The 14,897-nt window shown below is 35.3% G+C and overlaps 1 protein-coding gene across 9 annotated transcripts in view; it reads left to right on the top strand.

The window, feature by feature from the left end:
• The first annotated feature begins 1,151 nt into the window (after window positions 1-1,151).
• The window catches only part of LOC105321687 (band 3 anion transport protein), a 32,038-nt gene continuing 18,292 nt past the window's right edge, over window positions 1,152-14,897 (top strand). For 2 of the 9 annotated variants that reach the window (XM_011420091.4, XM_011420089.4), the window contains exons 1-4: window positions 1,152-1,297; window positions 8,540-8,690; window positions 11,172-11,231; window positions 14,195-14,534. In XM_011420091.4, coding sequence (XP_011418393.3) covers window positions 11,196-11,231; window positions 14,195-14,534 — 376 coding nt within the window. In that variant the 5' untranslated portion in view covers window positions 1,152-1,297; window positions 8,540-8,690; window positions 11,172-11,195. Of the gene's footprint in view, window positions 1,298-1,397; window positions 1,529-3,744; window positions 3,905-4,484; window positions 4,711-5,402; window positions 5,571-8,539; window positions 8,691-9,125; window positions 9,150-9,894; window positions 10,097-11,171; window positions 11,232-12,830; window positions 12,977-14,194; window positions 14,535-14,897 lie in introns of those variants that run through there. The other 7 variants (XM_066074586.1, XM_066074584.1, XM_066074585.1 and 4 more) reach the window with 7 other exon arrangements.

Below are 14,897 nucleotides of genomic sequence, written 5' to 3'. Positions count from 1 at the left end.
AATACTTTTCAAAGCTCTTCTAGCAACATTTGTTGTAATGTTTGATAATTAACAGAGGCTAAATTTTGAAATGGCAATTGGTTTCAATGATTATATTTCGATATTTTGACGAATTTTACTTTTCAAATTAGCATTTGTAAATTCACTTTAGTCTTTTGCATGTCACAGTAGTTTGTTTATTAGATGATAACTCGCGAATGAAAGTGTGAATTGGATTGCACTGACGTACAAATTATCAGTACATGCAACAACACCACACGTCCAAAGTTGGCAGCTTTTGTACTTTTTGGAGTACTCGAGAACACATTTACATGGTTTTATACCAGAAATTTTAAAGTGCATTATTTATTTTAAAAGTATATGTCTCTTTAAAATACATAAATGTGTATTTGTTTAATGAAGATATATACACCCAATGAAGATTATGAACTCTGTTAAATGATGATAGCGTTTAGGACTTTGATTCATTTTTTTTTATTGACTAGATTGTTTTTTTTAGTTCAAAATCTAGTTGTAAAAGTGTTAATTTCGATGGTCACACCATCGAGAGTGAAATAGGTTGAATTAACAGCTCTGAAATTAAAAGTCTTTTGTTGTTTTACTCATTCGAACAACCTGGAGTTGAGAAGATATTAATTGACCAACGTAGCACAATACCCTCATCCCTCGGGCCAACTCGTCATCCATGCGAAAATCTCACTTATCGCATGTTTAGAATATTTGATCCCTAAGGTTACAACAAATTCATTTTAAACATGACAATAAAAAAGGAGCAAAGCATCTATAGGTTTTATTAACGGTCAAATGGTCTTTCGTTTAAAATAACGTATAATAAAATCAGATTTGACTTTCTTGAAATTATCAGTCAAGTTGAGTAAAAGGAAACTTTTTTTTTTTAAATTGTGGTGTTGTGTTTTTGGTTTTTTTTTACTTTAAATTATTCATTTTTTATTTAACGTTAGGCCTACCAGTGTATAATTTATCGATTTTTATTCATTTGTAAAGTCTGTAGATACATTTAATATTCTTTTTGTTTTGTTTTACAAAGAATGTGTTAATGATGGATATAGGGGTAATAAAAGTCATGTTTACTATAAAGTCTATGATGGACAAGTCGTGGCCTGGGGAATGTTTCTTGTCGTCAACGTGGTAACGATTTGACCCGGAACCCTATTTTACGAACGATCTGCTGAAATACGGCATTTCCGTTTCACAATATTCGTCATGCGACAGGGAACGTCAACTTGTATCAACATTTAATATTTACAAGCAGTATCGTCGTAACAGTCAACTAGAGGTAAAATAAGTAAAATTTTGTTTTATTAGCATTAATTATGTTTCAAACATGGTGCCAATTGATTGCTCTGGACATCTGCCAAATTCGTAACAGCCTAAGATTGCAGAATGGGTTTTTGTTTTCGTTCACAATAATTGACTATGTATTACTGCTCGGAACAGTTTTGATATGTGCAGTAGTAATTGCATATATACAGTTTTAGAGAATTTGCAGTGATCTAAAACCAAATTTGTAAGTCTGAAAAATAAGTCAATGACTTTGCTTTGCTAATTCTTTCATCTTGGCAAGCATGTAGAATTTTTGTACTGTGATTTTTTCATAGATTTCGGTGTGGTATGAAAAGCTTAGAATCTTGTTTTATAATTGTTTGTTAGCAGTTTTTATGTGATATCTCAGTTACTTGGCTGTAGAATTCAGTTTCGTGCTGAAAAAAATTATATAAACAAGAAATATTTGCATTAATAAAGTAAAAATATCTATATACAAACTATATGTGTATACTGTATGACATGACTTATGCCACATATGGTTTTTGTCATTAAATTGAAAATTTTTAGTGAAATGACCATTTCGTATGTGGTATAACACTATAAGTAGGGAAGTTATTTATTTATTTATAGTGACATGTGTATTACCGGTATATACAATTTCAAATGTAATATCAACAGAAACAAGCACAAATTTAACACCCTGTACAACCTTCTTTTTCTTATAAACAATTGTTTTGATTGGCATACATAAACTCATTGCAATTTCCAAGAAAATCTGTTTCAGAGAAAACAATCTTGAAGCTCTTTGATCCTTGGCTTAAAGTATTGTTGTCATTTATACTGTTATAAGGTGTTATCTGTTTTTAATACAATATACATTATTTGAAATGAAATTTAATCATAGGATCCAGGCGTTTTACAAAGTTTTAGCTTGCTTGTCCAGCATTTATCGAAATATTCAGGTTTTTCATAAAGGATTTTTCTTAAGACAATTTAGGTTGGATTGAGACACTTTCTTTACACCTGAAGCACTGTTTTTGTCTGTAATACAATGTCTCATTGAGGATCAAACAAATCTTTATTCTGTTTTGAATGTTAAGGGGTTTTTTTTATTTCTATTTTAGACATAAACAAAAAGAAATGATTATGATAATTATCATATAAATTCCTTTTTTGTTTAAAGGGTTTTTAAAACAAAACCAAATCATGATTTTTCAACATGATCTTTTAATTAGTGAGTTTAATTTGAAGTTAAAATCTACACCCAATGAAATGCTGAGATGTCCAGATAAATACAGTTGCACCTGAATTATGATGATTTTGAAGATCAGAGTAACTTACTGACATGCAGTACCTTTGATAGAATGAGTTGTATATTTACTGTGTAGATAGAAATATTAAACTGTTTCTTTGAAATATTTCTTATTCCCAAATATCATTTGAATATATGACTACATACTATAATTTGTGCTGGGAAAACCCTGTACATTTATTTTGAACCAGATGTTCCTTTGTTTTGTATCTTGACAAATCTGAATTTGATAGAATTCTTACAGCTGTTGCTCCAATGTCTCTTTTGAGCTTTGGTTATGATATCCTGCATATGCAGTGATTGATTGCTACATGTAAATGCATTGGCAGGTGTCTGCATTATGTATCACATTAAGTGGTACCTAGTTAATGGTTATGAATGGAAAATCTGCTTTTGATGACAAATGATAAAGGAAGGCTTTTGCATAATCAAGCTTCCTTGTGGGATCTATTTTCTACATTTACGTATTGTTACCTGAAAACTCAGGTACCTGTAATTAGCAAGTCATTCACCGAGACTTCACTGAGTTTGCAGTGTATTCTGCCTTTTATTCTCTTTTTTTCTTTTTAAACTTTCTTGATTCTAGTACACGTAATTGCAAGGGAGATATTTGCTTTATGTTTACATACATGCTGTTTGGTATATATGCATAACTGAAATGAGTTTTTGTAGTTATGTTTAAACTTTTTTGTAATTTTTTATTTCATTATGTAAAAAAAACCTGGTATTCTATGTACTACTAAATGCAATATCCCTGTCAGAAATGAAGCCAGTGGCACATAGAAGTTATTCATTTTATCAAATCTGTTTGAGAGCTGTATGTGCAGAGGTTCATTGTGTCATATTTGTCCAGGATGCCTATTTTTAGTGTATTGTTGGCCTTGGCGGAGGAATTGTATGTAACACAATGCGAACTTTAAATTCTGTGTTTGTTAAACAACCCTTATCATTGGTATGTGATATGGCTCGATTAACTATTCAGTCATTAATGATCTTTTTTTTCCAAGACAGGGAAGGTATTAATAAGAATACCCAATGCATAGTAGATGCAAGTTTCAATGGAGCATGTTACAAGTACATACATTGTTTTCCTGTGAAAACGATCCTATAATGACACATGTGATGATACATATATCAGTTCTTATTACCTTATTAAGGACTCTATGTCATTGGTAGCAGTAAAATCACTTGATAAAACAACATTGGCATTATATCCCTGTGAATTGTGCCAAGGAATGATGTTCATTGGGATCAGAGCAGTCGGAACCAGTGCGGGTGGGAATTATCCAGACTGGATTTTATAAGGTAAACACTGAACCAGTGAGGATGGGAATGATTCTGGCTGGAAAGTGTAGGGTGGGCACTCTGTTCACGGCCCGGACCAGAAGCTGTCGGGGTGGTCAGTGAACCTGGGCTGAACAATCATTTGTTATTGAATCATCATAAAGATGTTTACAGTAAAACAGCACATACATATTAAGTATAATAACCCAAGCTACAGGATTAAAATGATGTTTATTTTTGTTGGTAAATACATGAACTTAATATTATTTTGATATTTGGGGGGTAAGGATGGGGATGGGGTGTTTTATTTTGTAATATACCACTGATCAGGTACACGGCAGATCTAAGGAAGTGTTGGAATCTATGATGTACAATGTTCACAGACAATGAATGTTGTTGTGACATAGTTACAAATCTAATAATAATGGACATTGACTACAGGAGGACAGAAGACTTTGTATAGTACGGTGTTTGTAATTGGGGAGAGGAGTGTTTGATTTACATAACACAGTATACACACAACATAGACTGTTAACACAGCCTTACATAAATGAGCTGCCCATGTCATGTTACTCTGGTGTTTATGTCACTCCTGATAGAGATGACTTGGTTGATAGGGAGCTAGGTCAGATACCTCCACAGGAATTTCCCCTCTAAGACGTTTCTGTCTGCCGCCTGCCCCCTGGATGTTTGTCAACATGCATGTGATGTAATGGCTAGGCTAGGGTGGAGACTGTAAGAACGGGTGACCTTAGCATTCAGGGCCCAGAGTGACTGCCCTATTCACCTGTTCAAGGTGTGTCCTACTCACCTGTACATAACTCTAGGTATGGTCACCAGTGTGCTCTAAATTGTTTTATGTAAGCAGATTGACTTATTCATCTTTTCTTGTTACCATGTGTTTGAAGACCGATGATAAGGATAAAATAAATCCATATATATCTAGATTTGATTATTCAGCAGTAAATCTACATGATCTATAGAGGAGTAATTAAGGAGGGTTTTTTGGTTTATTTTTAACTGTGATGTCAATGTCAACTTTTAGTTTTGATTACACATTTAATAAACAAATCAGCCAAATTTGAATTGTATTTGGACAGTCAATGTTTACAGAAGTGTTCATTTAAATTTCACTCCAGTGCTAGAATTCCTCGATCAAAGTCCAATTCCAAAACTGGCCTACTGTGCTAAATTGGAGGAGAGATAAGTCCCCCTGCTTCTGGGTGAAGGGTATAACTGTTCCCCACTAGGGCAGACCTGGGGTGTATCGGTAGATGACACCATCTTATGTCAATTTGTTGTACACTAGGGATGGCTTGGGCACCATCTTGTGCATATATGTATTGCACTTGTGTGTCCTTATTTGATCATACCACTAGTATGTGTGTATTTGTCTTGTTTATTGATAATTCACAAGGGAATAAAAGATGAAAGCTGTATGTGAGAAATATGCAAGCAATTCTATTCCACCCACTGGTTTTTCATGCTCAGTTTCTTATAGATTGCAGATATGTAATGAACAGTTTTACAGATCGGTGTGTTAAGAGACTGGTAACTTTACTGTCCTATTACGCAAGACTTTGGAGTTTGAAGGTTCAGGCCCTGTATACTAGTAGATAAGGACCATCTTTAACCTAGATTAGGATTATCTGCTGGGGATTTATGAAATCAGACGGTTTGACAGCAGGTAAGATGACCGGCGACACATGCTCATTTAGACTTTTGACGGATGTTTTGTTATACCGTAATAGAAGCAGAACAAAACACACACTAGAAACTGCTCACTACATGTGTATTGGAGTAAGTGTGTCAAGTTGTTTGAAGTAGCTGAGTGTACGATAATTGACAGTTAGCTGAAGACTGTGTTAAAATAATTAACAACATAACAATAAATTACAAATCTGTAGGCTAGAGTATGCTAATGAAGTGGCTGCAGGATGATTGATATTGAAGCAATGTCTTCCATTCTGTGGGTGTATGCCAAAGGAACCGGGTCTGAATTTTCCAATATTCTATAGGTACTTGTGATGTATATGAAAATAGATATTAGGAACATTGTAGAAAATTAAGAACATTGTGGAAAATGGTCATTTTGGAAATGGAACATGCTTAGGAAAGAGAAACCGGATCAGAAAAGTTCTGATTCAGAATAAGGTGTGAATTTTTGGATTGTATTAGTTTATGCTCTCTAGGAGTTGCAGTCTTACTATTTGATGTCTTGTAAGTTCTCTCTCATTTTAATTAAGCGTAACAGATATTCTGCATGTATAAGCGGATGGTTACATATTGATATTTTTGCTGCCAGAAAGAAGAGTTTTATGCCTCATTTTGTTCTGAGAAGAAAGAAGGCAGCAGTTAGAAGTGTGTATAATGAGAGTGACTATGAAATACAGGAAAAAGTACACAGTAATAATCCCTGGTCTCTGTATGATCCCGTCCACAGTAATACTCTCTGGTCTCTGTATGATCCCGTCCACAGTAATACTCTCTGGTCTCTGTATGATCCCGTCCACAGTAATACTCTCTGGTCTCTGTATGATCCCGTCCATACACAGTAATACTCTCTGGTCTCTGTATGATCCTGTCCATCTGGTCTCTGTATGATCCCGTCCATCTGGTCTCTATGATCCCGTCCATGCTTCAGGAATTAGCATCAGCTGTCTACATAGATGCAACATAGTCCCTAATCCAATCCCACTGAAAGATTCTCCAGTCCCTGCAGCTCTACATCCTTGTCCCTATATAATCCAATCCCAAAATCCCACAGAAAGATTCTCCAATCCCTGCTGCTCTACAACGTTGTCCCTAATCTCATCCCAGAGTCCCACTTATAGATTCTCCAATCCCTGCTGCTCTACAACGTTGTCCCTAATCTCATCCCAGAGTCCCACTTATAGATTCTCCAATCCCTGCTGCTCTACAACGTTGTCCCTAATCTCATCCCAGAGTCCCACTTATAGATTCTCTAATCCCAGCTCTACAACATTGTCCCTAATCTCATCCCAGAGTCCCACTTATAGATTCTCTAATCCCAGCTCTACAACATTGTCCTTAATCCCATCCCAGAGTCCCACTGAAAGATTATCTAATCCCAGCTCTACAACATTGTCTTGAATACCATCCCACAATCCCACTGAAGGATTCTCTAATCCCAGCACTACAACATTGTCTTTAATCCATTCCCACGGTCCTCTTTAAAAGATTCTCAAATATCAGCTTTATATCATTTGTCTTCAATCCCATGCAACAGTCCTTTTCTAAAAAAAAAAAGTACAGTTCAAAGTCCTATCCTATCGTTTCCTCTGGATCATATGCTATGATGAAATGAAAATTGAGATGTCATAAATTTCAAATTTAACTTGACCACTAAAAAGTAGATTTAACTTGGTGAATTCATAGAATTGATCAAAAAATGCTTGAAGGGTTTTTTGTTGATTTTAAATTTGAATTCATATATTTTCTACCGTAATTTCGTATTCCACAATGGTTGATTTACATATTTTCTAACATTCAAAATTATACATGCTGTACAAGGGGAATTTTTTATGATGCAACTTTAAAGGTTAATTTACTAAGAGAAATGTTACTGTGGTATATGATATATATTTATGGAAAAAGTAATTAAAACTGTCTGTCATTAATATATTATATCACAGTTAACTCTTGTGGCATAGTTAACAAGCAATATTAAGTTTTAATTTGATATTTTATTATTCTTGTAAATAACACCAGAATTTAAAAAAAATTGCTTATACAGTATTCTTTTCTTGTCGTTTCCATTTCTTGATGATTAACTTCCTGTTCTTCTTTGATCTACAATATTTTCTTCTAGCTCTTCTTCTTTTAGTTTACATTGTACTTATGTTGGACTGTAAACAGTGATGATAGGGAAGAGAGCAGGGTTTGGTCTCTGAGTGACAAATCTGGAGATGACATTGCATGTATGTCCCTCCTCTTTGTGAAGTAGACACGCTGGTCTCCGATTTGGTTTGATTTATATCACTATTCTTCAAGGATTTAGTGAGGATTTCTATATGAATATGATTGATGATTTTTTTCCTGATAAGTCGAGCACAAGAAAGCTATTGTGTCTGTAAGAAAGCTATTGTGTCTGTACTGTTGTATAGGTAATTAAGATAATAAAAAGTACAGGGATAATGGTCGATGTACAGTGTATAGTGTGGACCCCATTAACGCAGCCCAACACAGCCACAGAATAATGGCGGCATGTGTGCACTACATAATGTATTCCAGCATTATGATCATCTTGTGATATACTCTAAAGATTTAATTCTTTCATAGTATGAAACTTTCTGTTTGCTTATTTGATATTTTTGATTGATTTTTTAGTGTAAGTTAATACATTAGCAACATGCTACTGAAATATATAATTAATTTCATCAAAGTAAAGCATAAGTTTTCTGTTTTGTCCAGTTTCTTTTATATTGATCAAAAACAATATTGTATGTATATATGTACGGTAATTCATGATTAGGCCACCTTTTGAAATTTCTGTTATGTCATTTCTTTATTTGGGAAATACATGCGTGGACTTCAGCGACTATTTTTAAATCCAAAAATTTAAAATCCAAAAAAATCTAATAATGCATGTAGATTGTGGAGGTTTGATGATAATCTTGTTCTTTGTGTTTGCAGAACGCAGACCCTCACTAGAGGGAGGAAGAGAAAGTTCTGGAAATTGACACCACCACACAACCCCACCCCCGAGTTCTCCCTGTGTCTCACAGGTGAGACCACCACAAGTTCAAGACGCCGTCCGATCTCAAAGTCCAGATTGTATATAAAGGTAAGCTAGTTAGGCTTGTTGTTGTTATGTAATGCTACTGTTGACACACTAGGTGGTCTGGGACCTGTATACCATTGTATAATGTGATTATCTGTTTACCAACTCCTTAACTGGCTTATTGTGTACACCAACAAGCAGGGTAATAAGGTCTAGTTTGATACACTGGGTATTTAAATTAGCATGTAACTGTATTTTCTCAGTAGATCATGGAGTTGATAATGATAGATAATGTGTTGTCATTATTGCTTGCTGTCAGTCCCCTGAGTTTTGCACAGTCCATGTGATATTTGTGTATCCCAGCTCTTCAGACTGTGTGCTTGGTTGAGTTGAGTGAAGGAGTTGTTAATGGCTTGCAGTCTTGTAGCTGCTCCCCATGGTAGTTTAGATGAATAAGAAGCCTGGACATGAGAATAGTTATAATGATAAGCAGTTGGTGCTATAGCACCATCAGATGTAGAGGTAGGTCATTGAAAGTCGGACAAAATGGCTAGTGTCAAGGTCACGTTTTTCAAGGTGACTAAGGTCGTAACTCTGTAATCTGTATAGGACCCCACCCAAACTACCCCCACCCACCCCACCACCATTTATCAGAAGTTTACATCAACATTGCTCTGTTTCTGTGTATCTGACTTTTTCTCACTGTAAGTAAACCTCAAACAGTGGCTGGTAGAAGTTGCAACACAATTTCAAGCATTTGTCACATTCAGCATGTGACATGCTATATATATATACTTGTGTATAATATAGGTTTCAGATTCAAATAAAACTGATGGTATATTTAGATATCAGTGATTTTATTAATAGAGATAATAACTCTTCAAGGTTACCTATTGGGTTTGAAAAGTTAGATGTAGAAAGTTTTGGATTTTAACAATTTCATTGTATGAATATCTTAGTTTAAGAAATAACATTATGAACAAGGACTTTTATGTACTACGTATACTCTAATCTTTTTTTTACTTTTTTAAGTGGAGATTTCACTTTGTTGTCAAGATTGAAGAGGAAAGATATCCTAATTTTCACACTACTGCAAGAAATAGGGAAAAATAGAACCATAAAAACCAATGTTTTTTCAAGTGACGGTGCTATGTAAACACTGTAAGATTACAGAGATAATTTCTTTAGTGTAAAATCTCACTCTCATTGCCCCCATAGTATGTGTAAAACAGGGAGAATTATCGTCATAAAGAACTAGTCTCCCTACCCAAACTTCATCTACTTGTGAAGGTAGTTTGAATTAACCAGTAGGATTTAGAGGGTCGGTACCAATGACACAAGGATTTCTCTCAGGGAATACTCCTTGGAGAGGCAGGAATGAGGGCACCTTGCTAGGACCCAATCACTGAAATCAACAGTGGGCTTGTCCTTGATTAGTGACTTTTGATAATCATTCTGATGAATCTAAGGTAGGCCTGATACTGTCTCTATCCAAAATACTGTTGTTCTGTATCAGAAATATAATTAGTATTTTGTACCCTTGATTTTTGCTTTACAACTGTAGAAAATTGGGTTCTCACGTTAGCAATTAACTTGTTGTCGCATTTGTATCTGGGGTAGATCACATGCTATTTTTAATTGGATTATGTTTCATATCAAAAATCAATATCAATTCTTGCTTTGCTAATTAATGAATGCAGTCACAGAAATAATGTTGTGATCGATACAAAGGTGTAAACTGTCCTATATTTCTACAGTGAAGTAAACCCCACGAAAACCTCTACCATAAGTAATGGCTTGGGGTAAAATGCTGACGATGGACCCGCCACTTTGGAGGGTCCAGAGTGGAGGGGGTGGAGCTTGGTGTGTCAATCTTAATTAGGAGTCCGTTTAATCTGTCATTCCAATTTCATCATGCACCTAATAGCTAAAACATTTGGGTTGTTTTTTATAAATTTAAAAAATGGGGCGGGGTAGGTCCTAACATTTAATGATTTTCGCAGCTTCAAATGAACTTTATCAGGATACATAAATTACTCTATGTTTGTGTAACAATTATTCTGAGTCCAGTGAAACTGGGAACAGGAAGTAATTGGGTCAAACGAAAAACACAGTTATACATAGATCAGTATTTAAAAGTCGCATACATCCCCCATCCCCTTTAGAAAAAGAAAGGAGGAAACGGCTCTAAAACAAGATGTAGGAATTAACCTCAGATGAATGTATGTCAACCTGCATGACAAAGAATACAGTAAATTAAATGCAACAAGACATGGCAATAGATGAGTGATGCATGGTGTATCAATCTGAAGTTGGGAGTCTATATAAGTATATAGTGCATTTGTCTGTGGGTCTAATTATAATGTACACAACTGACTACTTGCATGTGTACCACTGGTTAATGATTGCGTACATTTTATGTAATTTTGCCAGTATTAAGGGTTTGGATTTTTATATATATATATATGTATATTATATATTTGAATTAACCTGCCATTCTTTGCTCTATTTATATTCTGAGTTCTGAATTTTCTCTGTTGACAGAGGGACAGTTTATGACGTAGCATTATGGCTCTGCATGGAAGAGATAACCATGAGGATCTGGTGAGTACTGTATTCTCTCTACCTCAGACCACTGCTGGTGGGTAGTACCGCCAGCTAATACAGTCAGCTTAATCTGAAAAATAATTGAAGACAATTCATTTGGAAGATCTATTTTTGATAGACTTCAGCAGAATCCTTTAATATGCTCTTAAAATAGTATACATGTACTTAATTGACTTAAGAGTAATGTCAAAGGATAACTTGTTCAGTATCACTCAACATTTTGGTAATTAGCACCTGTCCAAAGACTCGTTCATTGTTACATAGAGCAGTAGGGTTTCAGTTCAAGAGTCATCAGATATTCAGGGACTTGATTTCCATAACATATACATTAGATCTTTATGATCCAGTGGCAATAGACTTAATAAAAAAATATGAGCAAGATCCTGGTAGAATAATGATTAGATCCGGGTAGGAGAGCTTAAGGTTCCAACAAAATGTAGATTGCAATTCAAAGGCAGTCTTCTACGCATTTTACACTTTGCGGACTAAAAGAATGATTTTAAAACAATAACAAAAAAAGATTCTATAAGATTTGAATATTCAGTGTAATTTTTGTTGTTGTGCATCTACAAGGATGTCCTTGGTAGAGGCTTGCCTTCTATTATTTTTTGTTTTTGTAGTGATCCAAGTAGACAAGTAATGTGAGAGAGATCAGTCCATGTTTTAAGAAATTCCTAATCTTTGATGCCCCCCCCCCCCCCCCTCATCCTGTGTATTTCTTACAGATAAAGGCTTTAGCAGTATCTTACTTTGACATGTTTTGTTTTCCTTTGATACCGCCCCTGAAGACACATAAGCATTGATTGAGGACATAGACCCCTATAATCCTTTCTAACACGAAGTATTACAGCTCCGTGATTATCTCGGTCAAAGTCACAGAGGTCCGACTTTGTTGGAACTGCAGCAAAATTAACTCCCATCTGTTTTGTATTCCTAAATTGGGTACATCTTTAAGACTCTTTTAATGAAAAGGTCAACTATCTTATCAATTCTTTTAGCAGATTAACTAGAGCCTTTTCAGATTGATTTAAAATCTATGTGACATCAATAAACCAACTCTGAATGAGTTTCTTTCAGTGTTAGGTCGGCAGCCTCTAGCATGAGATAATATGAATTAACTAGGGCTTTCTATGACTGTCATCAGGATGTTGCCTACTGGAAAAACCAGGCCAGTCGAATCGGTCAGTGAATGCCTGCCCTGATGGCTTCATTTTTTTGCCTGCATGGTCCAATCCCACTCCTCAGCTCCCGTTCAAATAGTTTATTGCACTTTGGTTGGCTGTGTACCTGTGTTGTTTTGGTCAATAGATGTGTGATTTCATCACCTCTTGATAAAAGTAATCAGGTTGTAAGGAAATAAACAGTGCACTACTAAATCCACAGAAGCAATTAATAAACAAGCCATCATACAGTGCTCACCTGTTGGGGAGTTGTAAGAATTAATTAGGTGATTAATTAGGCAACTTTGGAATGTGTTTGTGAGTCGGAGGTTGGCCACATGCAGTAGGTGTGACGTAGAACCAGGTGAAACAAAAACCTTTTTGTTGTCAAATTGACATAGATTTACAACAGTTTATTCAAGATGTTGGACTCTTCTGTATTTTAAAAGACAACAGGTACCGGCCAAGATCCGGTGTAACAAGTCGTAGTGATAGACAGAGTGGTGGTTGGTTAATCATTTCTCTGTGATCCACAGTTGTAACAGGTATAAAGATATCATAAGGACCTATTTTTCTCTATAGGTAAGACCATTGTACAGTGTTTAGCAGATTTTGAGAGGTTTTACTTGCCTAATTGAGAAAGTTATTACAGAATAAGTTTGATGTATTTATACTGCTGTGTATGATTTAAAATTCAATGCAATTTAAAATGTATATTTGGGGAGTGGGGGGGGGGGGGGTGTCTGTAAGTCAATAGTTTTATATGTTGGACTTAATCCCAAGGTAGAACTTTCATAGTACGGGGAACAATTTCTGTAGAGGTAAGACCAATGTACTAGTGCCAAGAAGATATAAGAATTTCTACATGTTTAATTTGTTTACATGAGAAAATTATTAGAATTTTTAGAAATTTTAAAAGTAAATTTGATGTTTTGTAATGTCTTATATATTACCCAATGTATTTTTACTTTTTAAAAGAGGAAATAATTACTTCGAGATTGTTTAATATGTACATTGTTAAATAAGATCATGTCAAGTATTAAAATAATCTGGGAAAGTTAATAACTGACTCTATGGCTTATATATCTCCCTCATTTACATGACCCAGTATATCAAATGTATATATTAAGAGAGTTTGTATATACATCAAAGAGGGAGAGAGTGATAAATCCCATGTAATGGATGGTACCTACACCCTACATCTAAGCCATAAAATATGATGTAAGACCTCAGTAAAATTCTACTCAAATAAGCAGACGGATGGCCTGTCAAATTTTGATCACGGCTTCTGTGTATTACCAGTTTATCAGAAACGAAGTCTTATGAGCTTTTCAAGTCCTTTTTATCTGAAGGTCAGTCAATTCTCGAGAAGTTTGTACGAGTTTTGACTCTTCATAAGGATATGTTTGTGCATGGAATCAAAGCTACTGTGCAATTCCTTTATTCTCTGTTGAGTGTCATTTTTTTGTGGGCTTGTTTACCAAGCAACTACTTTTTGTTACTCATCTGTCAAGAAACTGAATTTATCTCTAAGTAACCACAAACTATGAATATGTACTAATATTGCAAATTATGATCTATAAACAGACTCTGCATTGACATTTATGTCTATGGTGTTGACTATTTAACATCACAAATATTTTGTTATTAAAACCTTTCAATCAAAATTGAATTTTGAAGCTTTCAAATAATCAAATTGTGTTCATAATAGAACTAACCACAGCTGCTTAAACAGCAATGAGTGATCAGTCTCCCCGCAATATCAGCCCCACAATGACTGTTGTGTCCCTCTTCTTTCAGAATTATGATGGGAATCAGTCGGTAGCCCCCAGACAGGCGAACTCGACCTCGTTCCTGCTGGATCTGAACTCGGACTCTGCAGCCGACCACTCTCACTCTGCCCCAGGGCTGACCCGGTCCCCGACCTCCCCAGAGATGCCCCGTCAGGGTCACACTTTGGATCACATCGTCGACTTGTTCGACGACGTCCAGAAGATTTTTGAGCGGTACCCACGATTCGACGTCAACGATCTGTCGGCTGGTTCCGAGTTGTTACCGTCAGAACATGTGACTTCTCGAGATGGAGATCGGGTTATTCCTGCAAAAGATACCACGTTGTTTACAGACGAAGATTTCAGTAGTGAGTATTTCAGATAGGCCAAGCGTTTTAATAACTGGGCCCTAGCTTCCTAGTCTGTCCTATATGTAATAAAAAGTTACTCCAACCGAACTGGATATTAAGAGGACGGGGTGGTAGTGGCCATTTTTTAGACTATTTTTATCTCACTGATACAAAGAGCCCTGTATGAAGATATAGGGAGATATTCAAATTTTAAAGCTTAAATATATGGAATTTTTCTTTACTAGATGATAGCTTATGGCCAAAAACATATTTTAAAATTTTAAGGTAGATCTGCCTGATGTGTTATATGTGGACCATCCAGCCTAGAAGAATTAAGCACAAGCTTTTAATGTCTTACTTTGTTATGATAGAGAAAAGTTT

Source organism: Magallana gigas, chromosome 2 (genome assembly GCF_963853765.1).
Source record: "Magallana gigas chromosome 2, xbMagGiga1.1, whole genome shotgun sequence".
Taxonomy (NCBI): Eukaryota; Metazoa; Mollusca; class Bivalvia; order Ostreida; family Ostreidae; genus Magallana; species Magallana gigas.
The sequence above is the reverse complement of the archived record's forward strand: the minus strand, read 5'-3'. Positions and strand labels throughout refer to the sequence as shown.